This window comes from Maniola hyperantus, chromosome 2 (assembly GCF_902806685.2).
Source record: "Maniola hyperantus chromosome 2, iAphHyp1.2, whole genome shotgun sequence".
Lineage (NCBI taxonomy): Eukaryota > Metazoa > Arthropoda > Insecta > Lepidoptera > Nymphalidae > Maniola > Maniola hyperantus.
In genome coordinates, this window is record NC_048537.1 from 15,585,575 (window position 1) to 15,595,212 (window position 9,638).

At 35.3% G+C, this 9,638-nt stretch overlaps 1 protein-coding gene across 1 annotated transcript; it reads left to right on the forward strand.

Moving 5' to 3' along the window:
- Nucleotides 1-403: 403 nt before the first annotated feature.
- LOC117990392 (oocyte zinc finger protein XlCOF6-like) lies at nt 404-7,258 on the forward strand. The gene is made up of 6 exons (XM_069507453.1): nt 404-584; nt 780-1,044; nt 1,613-1,679; nt 2,325-2,436; nt 5,481-5,714; nt 6,626-7,258. Exons 1-6 carry the CDS (start codon nt 471-473, stop codon nt 7,094-7,096), a joined length of 1,263 nt encoding a protein of 420 aa, XP_069363554.1. The 5' UTR covers nt 404-470; the 3' UTR covers nt 7,097-7,258.
- Nucleotides 7,259-9,638: the final 2,380 nt, after the last annotated feature.

A 9,638-nucleotide genomic window follows, 5' to 3' on the forward strand; every position in this document is an offset into this window, starting at 1 on the left:
TAGTTTTTTTCTAATCACGAGACAGCTCTTTTTGGGAAAATTTTCGATTTATTTTTAGGCAGTATATTCACCGAGATATGATAGTTAAAATGTCCGAGATCCTAGTCTATTTTTCAAGATATGGGTACGATTTGCCGCCATTGGAGTGATCACGAGCCAACATAGACAAACATGTACGAACTACACGTGGAAGATTCGACGAACGGTTGGAGTGTTGGCCGACTGTCTGGAGTCGGCATAATATTTTCTATTAAAAAAAAGCTAAAAGAAAAACAACACTTGTCTATGAATCCTGCCAAATTGGCATTTGACAGTGACTTTAACCATTAACGGTCATTGACCTTGTCTGACGTGCTGTATTGCAAAACAAAAATTGTGTTGTAATAAACTACGGTAATAAATAAATAAGTATTTTGATTTTGAGAATATGCATATGATGTCGTTATATTACTATTTTTTAATTTAATAAAATGCCCGATTTTAGTAAACTATGTCGTGCTTGCCTTACTGCTATAGATTCTAATAAATATAATTTATTTGAGGATGTTTCGCCCGACGTTTATTGGTTTTGTACTAATATTGAGGTAATTCTTTCCAAATTTAAGTAGTTTTTAGTGTGCCTACAGCTGTGTAATTATTAGATTAAAACATAAAAGCTCTTAATCATACTCCTCTTTTGGCTGGCAGGCTGCAATTCAACCACTGTGCACTAATCCTGACAGATAATAAGTCCTTGTAAAGGCAAAATAAGAAAATTAATTAAACACAAGTTCTTTCAGGTTGTTAAAGACGAGAATCTGCCAAGATCAATATGCAAAACCTGTTATGACTTAATTAAGAAGTTTTCGGAATTCAAAAAGACATGTTTGCAATCCCAGAATACTCTGCTAAACTATTATTCTGTTGCACCAAAAAATAAAAAGCTTGACTGGCTAAACAATGACCCTAGAGAAAAAGATACACAAAAAGTTGTTTCACAAAAGTTTGAAGTAAAACTTGAAGATGTTACAGTGAAAGATGAGGACATTGATGCAAATTATGATGGTAAAAGAGCTACATTCATTATAGATTTCATCCTAACATTAAGCTGCTAATCTACTAGCTACCCGGCTGAGTTTGTTATGGGCTCTTCTCTGACCTGGGCGCGTTCGGAACCCTCGTAGCTTTAGTTTTAAGTTCGCGTAAAAATTATCACCACTATATCTTACAAATCCAACAACTGACAGTCAAAAAGTGTAATTTATTACCCACTAGCTGATGCCTGTGACCTCGTCGCGTGGATTTACACTTTTCAAAATCTCTTTGATTTTCCGGGATAAAAAGTAGCCTATGTGTTAATCCATGGTATAATTTATCTCTATTCCGAATTTCATCCAAATCCGTTCAGCCGTTTTTGCGTGATTGAGTAACAAACATCCAAACACTCACACACACATTCACTCACATTTATAATATTATTAGGATTAGGGTTTTGAATAAATTATTTGATTTTGATTTTGTTTTTAATCTAAAATAAATTTAATCTAATTAATAATGAATATGTGACAGTTAACTCTGTTACTTTTCTGAATATGTAGATATTATATTTACAATAAAATATTGTACTTTTCAGATTTTGACTCAACAGAGCTTCACGTCGAGGTAGATGTTAAAGTTAAGAAAAATAAATCACATAAAAAGTAAGCTCTAAAATTCATACAAATATAGTAAAATATGCAAAAGTGTGTATGTTTATCTGTCTGCTAGCATTTGACGGCCAATCTATTTAACCGATTTTGACCTAATTTTGTACAGGGAAGCTTGCATCTCGGGGAAGGACATAGGGCACTTTAGCCCCCAGAAAATTCTCAGAGTTCCCACAGGATTGTTAAGAATTCTAAATATAAATAGAAGATGTAATTATGGGCATCATCCACTTAGTAAAAATATGATAGCTTGTAACCTGGAGATAGACTACTTTTTTCCCAGAAAATCAGAGTTCCCATGGGGCTTTTAAGAACCTAAATCCACATGATCAAAGTCGGAAGCATCACTTAGTGTTTGAATATATCTTTAAATATATAAAAGGAAAAGGTAACTGACTGACTGATCTATCAACGCACAGCTGATGAAACTACTGGACAGGTTGATCTGAAATTTGGTATGCAGATAGCTATTATGACGTAGGCATCCGCTAAGAGATTTTTGAAAATTCAACCCCTAAGGGAGTAAAATAGGGGGTTGAAATTTTCGAAGTCCGCGCGGACGAAGTCGCAAGCATAAGCTAGTTGGATATAAATTCAATTTTATGGAGCACCCACATTTATTGTAGCATTTATTTTCAGTGTAACAATAAAAACAGCAAGAGGAAGGAAAAAGATAAAATGTGAATTGTGTACCAAATGTTTTGTTTCTCAGGAAAGATTCCAAGTTCACAAATTGGCACATGAAACTAAAGTAAGTTTGTATACAAGTCCCGCAAATTGCTAATGTGCGTGGCCACCATTTTAGTGACGTCAGCACTAGACTGAAGTTTCGAGCTGATGGTATATTTTTATTTCGGCTGACGTCAAAATGACATTTCGATGTTAATGAGACATGGTTCCAGCGCAATAGCAATTTGCGGGACTTATATTTTACTATACTCTATCCATGGAGAGAAGTTAATAAAGGGCTCTCTCTGTTACGTAATCCCATACTAATGACAAAGACAAAAAAACAGTAGGCGTTTAAATTTTGGGTGACCAATCAATCACAAACAAGCCTATGTTTTCCATACATATGGGTAAGATTTTTTTTTATTTAGATACAAGTTCCCTTATAAGATCACTTTGTTGTCTGTCTGTCTGTCAAGAAACCTACAGGGTACTTCCCGTTGACCTAGAATCATGAAATTTGGCAGGTAGATAGGTCTTATAGCAGACATTCGGGGAAAAATCTAAAAACCGTGAATTTGTGGTTACATCACACAAAAAAAATGTAATTGTGGTCATGAACCAATAATTAGTATTTTCAATTTTCGAAGTAAGATAAATATATCAAGTGGGGTATCATATGAAAGGTTGCTTTACTTGTGCATTCTAAAACAGATTTTTATTTATTTTTATGCATCATAGTTTTTGAATAAAAATAAAAATAAAAATAAAAATAAAAAATATGCAATTAAGTGGAAAACCGAAATGGATAACTAAAGGTATTCGAATAAGCTGTAAAACAAAAAGAGTATTAAGATATACAATATATAAAAAAAAAGACTATGGCAATAAGACTAACTATTTGAAATATGCAAGAACATTAAAATATTGTATTGCCACAGCAAGAAAATTGACTAATACCCATTATATAGCAAACAGTAAAAATATGTGTTATGCCACGTGGAAAATTATAAAAAATGAAACGAAAAATGACATTAGTAATACCTGCATAGAATCAGTTATAGTAAATAATAATGAAATCACTAACACTAAAGATATAGCAAATAGTTTTAATGACTATTGGATAAACTTGACTAGTGACAGTGATAAATGCTTGATTAAACAAAAAATAAAATCAAATATAAATCAAAATAAAACTGGAAGTAGTTTCTTTCTCAATCCAGTAACTGAAAACGAAATATTAAAAATAATACAATTCTTGCGGAATACTAAAGCAGTAGGCTATGATGAAATACTCACACGAATTATTAAAACATGCAAAGATGAATTAGTACCAGTTATAACATACTTAGTCAATATGTCGTTTGAAAATGGTGAATTTCCAGATGCCCTAAAGTTATCTGTGGTCAAGCCACTACATAAAAAAGACGACAAAAAAAACCTGACTAACTACCGCCCAATCACACTTGTATCTATTTTTTCAAAAATCTTTGAGAAAGCAATGTATGGCCGTCTAACTAAATTTTTTACAAAAAATGATATAATAAATAAGCAACAATATGGCTTTCAAAAAAATAAGTCGACCACACTAGCTGCATTCAAACTGGTAAACAAAATAGCAAAAAATATAGATTCTAAAAAACCAACATGCGTAATATTCTTTGATATGAGCAAGGCCTTTGATTTTGTATCACACAGCATTTTGTTGGACAAACTAGAACAAAATGGCATCAGAGGACCGGCTCTTAAATGGATGGAGTCTTATTTAAAAGATCGTAAGCAACGTGTAGAGATAAATTCTATCGACGAGAAGGCTACCATAATTCCCCAAAAATCAAACTTTAAAATAAATAAATACGGAGTGCCGCAAGGAAGCGTCCTCGGACCGTTATTATTCTTAATTTATATTAATGACCTACCTAGTGTAACTAAAAATGACTGTTATTTATTCGCTGACGACATATCTATAATCATGACATGTAGCAATAAAAATAATATTGGTAATTATGAAAATGACATTAACAATGAAATTAATACTGTGGTAAATTGGTTGCAGGATAATAACCTTCAAGTTAATATTAAAAAAACCTCCTTTATACAATTTAGCGTAGGTAACCGTTCTAATAACTACAACCTTAAGATAAACTATACAGATACCCAAATAGAAGAAGCTCAGCAGGTTAAATTTTTAGGAGTACTATTAGATAAAAATCTAAAGTGGAAAGAGCACGTCGACATAGTATGCAAAAAAATTCATAAATATGTTTATGTGTTATATAGATTACGCAAAACAGCATTGCCAAGTACGGTATTGGCAGCTTATCACGGCTATGTCGCATCAGTTCTTCGATATGGACTCATACTGTGGGGAAACTCTAGTGAGGCTTACAGAGCTTTCATAGCTCAAAAGAGATGCTTGAGAGCTATGACAGGAGCTTTTTACTTAGATTCATGTCAACCATTATTTAAAAAATTACGTATTCTCCCACTTCCGTGTATGTATATATATGAAATCTGTATCTTTGTGAAACAACATGATGATCTATTTACAAAAGCAAAAGATATTTATCCAAGGAATACAAGAAACGGTGATAGACTGGTGATTGAACATAGGTTTTACAGTGCATCTTACGGAAAATGTAGTTATGTCATGTGTATAAAAATATTTAATAAACTACCTCCAGGATTACGGGTATTACCCCTCCAACGATTTAAGAAGGATCTTTTTAAGTGGCTTATAGATAAATGTTTTTATTCAATCAATGAAATGTTGGCACAGTAGGTTAAGTTGACTATTATAATATATAATATATAGAATTAAACTTGACTTAGATTGTAAAAATAATTAAAATTTAATGAATTTAACTATGCTAATAATTATTAGAATTTTATTAATTGTGTTATAATAGAAAAAATTTTGCATGCCAGAAATGGCCGATTACATTGATTCTTACTTACCTTAAAAACTAACTACCATTGTGACATGTATTCTAGCAAAATAAAGGATTTATGATTTATGATTTATGATTTATGAATTATCGTGCAAAATGTCGAAAAGATACGACTGTAGTACGGAACTCTCGTTGCGCGAGCCTGACTCGCACTTGGCCGGTTTTATCCTTTCAGAAGTCTCTAAAGTGTACGCCTTGTAAGAAAACCTTCATAACACGGAGCGGTCTGAGGCGACACCACGCGAGCTGCCACGAACGCGTCAGTCTGAACAGTCTGAAATGTCGAACGTGCGGCAAAATCGCGAAGAGTCGCGAAACTTTGCGCATGCACGAGAAATTACACGGAAACAGGAATTTATTTATATGCAATGTGTGCGGCAAAGGGTGCACTACTAGTGGCGTTTTGAAGGTAATTATATAAGTGACTCGCAGTTTTGTCGGTCTACGCCCGACATGCTTCGGACCCATCCGTGCTGCATGCATGCACGAGAAATTACACGGAAACAGGAATTTATTTATATGCAATGTGTGCGGCAAGGGGTGCACTACTAGTGGCGTTTTGAAGGTAATTATATAAGTGACTCGCAGTTTTGTCGGTCTACGCCCGACATGCTTCGGACCCATCCGTGCTGCATGCATGCACGAGAAATTACACGGAAACAGGAATTTATTTATATGCAATGTGTGCGGCAAGGGGTGCACTACTAGTGGCGTGTTGAAGGTAATTACATAATTGGCTCGCAGTTTTGTCGGTGCATGCCCGACAAGCTTCGGACCCCTCCGTCCACTTTTGTCCCGCGTCGTGACTAGTTCATGACTAAGGGTCTCGAGCGGTTTGAAACTAGTTGGGCATACACCAACCAAAAGTTCGCTTGCGTTTAGATGTTAATTCTTGTATCTTCAATAATACAAGTGTCAAGTGTTACACCGTTACACGTGCGGTAAAATCGCGAAGAGTCGCAAACTTTGCGCATGCCGCACATTCTCGAAAAAGCTATGTCCAGCATAGCCAGTCCACAGTCCAACCAGTCTCCTCTCAGAGGAAAGGGTTTAGATTTTAGGCCAGTCAGCCACGCTGGCCCAATGCAGGTTGGCAGACTTCATACACCTTTGCGAACATGAAGAACTCTCAGGCATGCAGGTTTCCTCACGATGTTGTTCTTCAGCGTTAAAGCAAATGATATTTGTTTTAGAAACGCACATAACTCCGAAAAGTTAGATGTGCGTGCCTAGGATCGAACCGCCGACCTCCCGAAGAGAAGGCAGTCGCCTTAACCACTAGGCCATCACCATTTTTTACTTAGAAAAATTTATTTTTAGGCACATCTGGAAACGCACAAAGAAAATCGGGAACGTCACTACACGTGCGAACATTGTGGGAAAAAGTTCTACACAAACAAGATCCTAGTTTCGCACGTACAAAGGTGTCACACGGGCAAACGGTACATCTGCCAAGTATGCAGCTACCCGTTCACTGACAAATACAACTTGGCCAAACATTTGTTGAACCACGACGGCAAAGGCACAACTTTCAAGTGTGAAGTTTGCGACAAGTCGTACACCTCGAGAACTTCATATATAGAACATCAGAGAACACATTCTGGGGAACGTCCGTTTGTGTGTAGTTATTGTTCGAAGAGCTTCACGTCTAAGAAGAGGTTGACGGAGCATCATCGCACTCACACTGGCGAGAAACCTCATAAGTGTTCTGTGTGCGAGCATAGTTTTGCGCAGCGAGGAACTTTGAATCGACATATGAAAGTTCATTATAGAATTGTTCCTGTAAACTGAGAAACATTTGTTGAACCACGACGGCAAAGGCACAACTTTCAAGTGTGAAGTTTGCAACAAGTGATACACCTCGAGAACTTCATATATGGAACATCAGAGAACACATTCTGGGGAGCGTCCGTTGTTGTAGTTATTGTTCGAAGAGTTTCACGTCTAAGAGGTTGACGGAGCATCATCGCACTCACACTGGCGAGAAACCTTATAAGTGTTCTGTGTGCGAGCATAGTTTTGCGCAGCGAGGAACTTTGAATCGACATATGAAAGTTCATTATAGAATTGTTCCTGTAAACTGAGAAACATTTGTTGAACCACGACGGCAAAGGCACAACTTTCAAGTGTGAAGTTTGCAACAAGTGATACACCTCGAGAACTTCATATATGGAACATCAGAGAACACATTCTGGGGAGCGTCCGTTGTTGTAGTTATTGTTCGAAGAGTTTCACGTCTAAGAGGTTGACGGAGCATCATCGCACTCACACTGGCGATAAACCTCATAAGTGTTCTGTGTGCGAGCATAGTTTTGCGCAGCGAGGAACTTTGAATCGACATATGAAAGTTCATTATAGAATCGTTCCTGTAAACTGAGTAACATGAATGAACAAGAACAGGAGATGTTGCTCCTGGCTCAAATAGAAACAGTGCCTTAAGGTAGCTCAGTTCGGTGCTTTCTCCATACAAACGTAGGAGGGAAAATACAACAATATTCGATATTGTACGCCCAAAACTAAGAATTATATCGATTTATCTCGTCATTATCTAGGTTTATTGATATATAAAATATTGAAAAAAATATTGATTTAAAAGTTACGAGGCTCAAAAGATTCCTATTTTAACACTAAATTAATGACAACTTTGGGCGTAAATAAATAAGATTACGGATATGAAAATTCTAAAACAATTTATCATTAGACGTTGTTTATTTATTCATTAGTTGAAATAACTTTACTTTGCAAACATAAATACAGCAATTTTTTCTCAAAAATACTTTTCCTAAACCCTTTTCGCGCGCTTGATTTCAGTGAAAATCATCGTGCCTCTCAACTTTCTCATACAATGTCAAGTGAAAAGCAAACATGTTACCCACGTGCGCTGCCAATTTCGGTCGAGCGTCCTGCGTCACCTTAATAGTCAACCTGAGGAGTGAGGCACTCCGCAGTATGAGGCTTTCACCAGACACTATTTTGTCGCGCTCAAAGCAGCCTGGCAGTTTTCCTCAAGTCGAAGCTGCTCAAATGGATATATGTAAATAGTATAATGCATTATACTATAACTAGCTTATGCTCGCGACTTCCTCCGCGTGTACTATATAAATTTCAAACCCCCATTTACCCGCCTTAGGGGGTGGATATTCAAAAAATCCTTTCTTAGTGGATACCTACTCTTTGCAAAGAACACCCTCCTTTCATGTCTCTAGGACCAGGCTGTGCGTTGATATATAATTCAGTCAGTCAGGACTTTGAATTTTATATATATAGATGAAGATGACTAGTAGTATAGTATAGACTATAGTATACGATCACGGCTGCGTCCGTATAGTATTAATTATACATAGAATTTTATAAATAAAAATCCAGTATTGAATCTGGAATAAAATTGTTTTATTTATTCAGCGAACTTAATATATCACAAGCATTGATCAATAACATTTTGTGAAACTATTTTTTTAGAAATTGGTTAAAACATTTGACATGTAGATATTTGTAAATAAGTTTAGATTGCTTTTACACATAAAATTTGCTTATTTTAGGAATAGATAGAGATCTGTAACACTAGGAGCTCTAAAATGACGGATTGATAAACCTTAAAGATAAACATACATGATACACATACATACTGGGCCTGATTTTCTTGTACACAATCTCTAAATCAACAGGTCTAAATCTAGTGCTATCCTTTTCCGCAAGCAGCATTATGAAAGGGGTAACAATAGATTTACACGCCATTTTAGTTTAGTTTAGAGATTGTGTACAACGGAATTAGCCACACTTATAACTTAAACCTAAGATTTGATTTGATTTGACTCAATGTAAATTGTACGTTTTTACCCTAATATTTATTTATGTTTTGTTTGTTTATTTTACACGATTCCTTAACCTACTTTGTACAATATCTTTTTACAAATTTTAAAACATAATTCAGGATTTCTTTCCATATTTAATAGACTTACATAATAAAAAAATTGTTGACTCGAAATAATAATTATACAATACTGAAAAAAAAACCAGCTAAATGCGAAATAGACTCATGCACCGAGATTTGTGTACCTTAGAAGGATATGTATAATTATTATTATGTGGATAAATTATTCGATCACTTCACAAACCAATTAATGGCCCTACATATTACCAATTAAGTTAAAAATAATTAAATCATTGTATATCAAGCTACAATTTATAGCGTCTGTTTACCGGTTACATTGTTTATTGTTAATGCGAATCAGGTACCCACGACACAGGATTACCTAGTGTGGGTACCATTAGACAATGTTACAAAAAAAATAAAAACAGACTTCGTTACACAAACACTAAAAATTGAAAAATA

Coding starts and splice junctions, on each gene's coding strand:
- LOC117990392 (XM_069507453.1), top strand. CDS start 471: ATGCCCGATTTTAGTAAACTATGTCGTGCTTGCCTTACTGCTATAGAT. Junction 1,680..2,324: donor AAAAATAAATCACATAAAAA/GTAAGCTCTAAA, acceptor ATTTATTTTCAG/TGTAACAATAAAAACAGCAA. Junction 5,715..6,625: donor CTACTAGTGGCGTTTTGAAG/GTAATTATATAA, acceptor ATTTATTTTTAG/GCACATCTGGAAACGCACAA.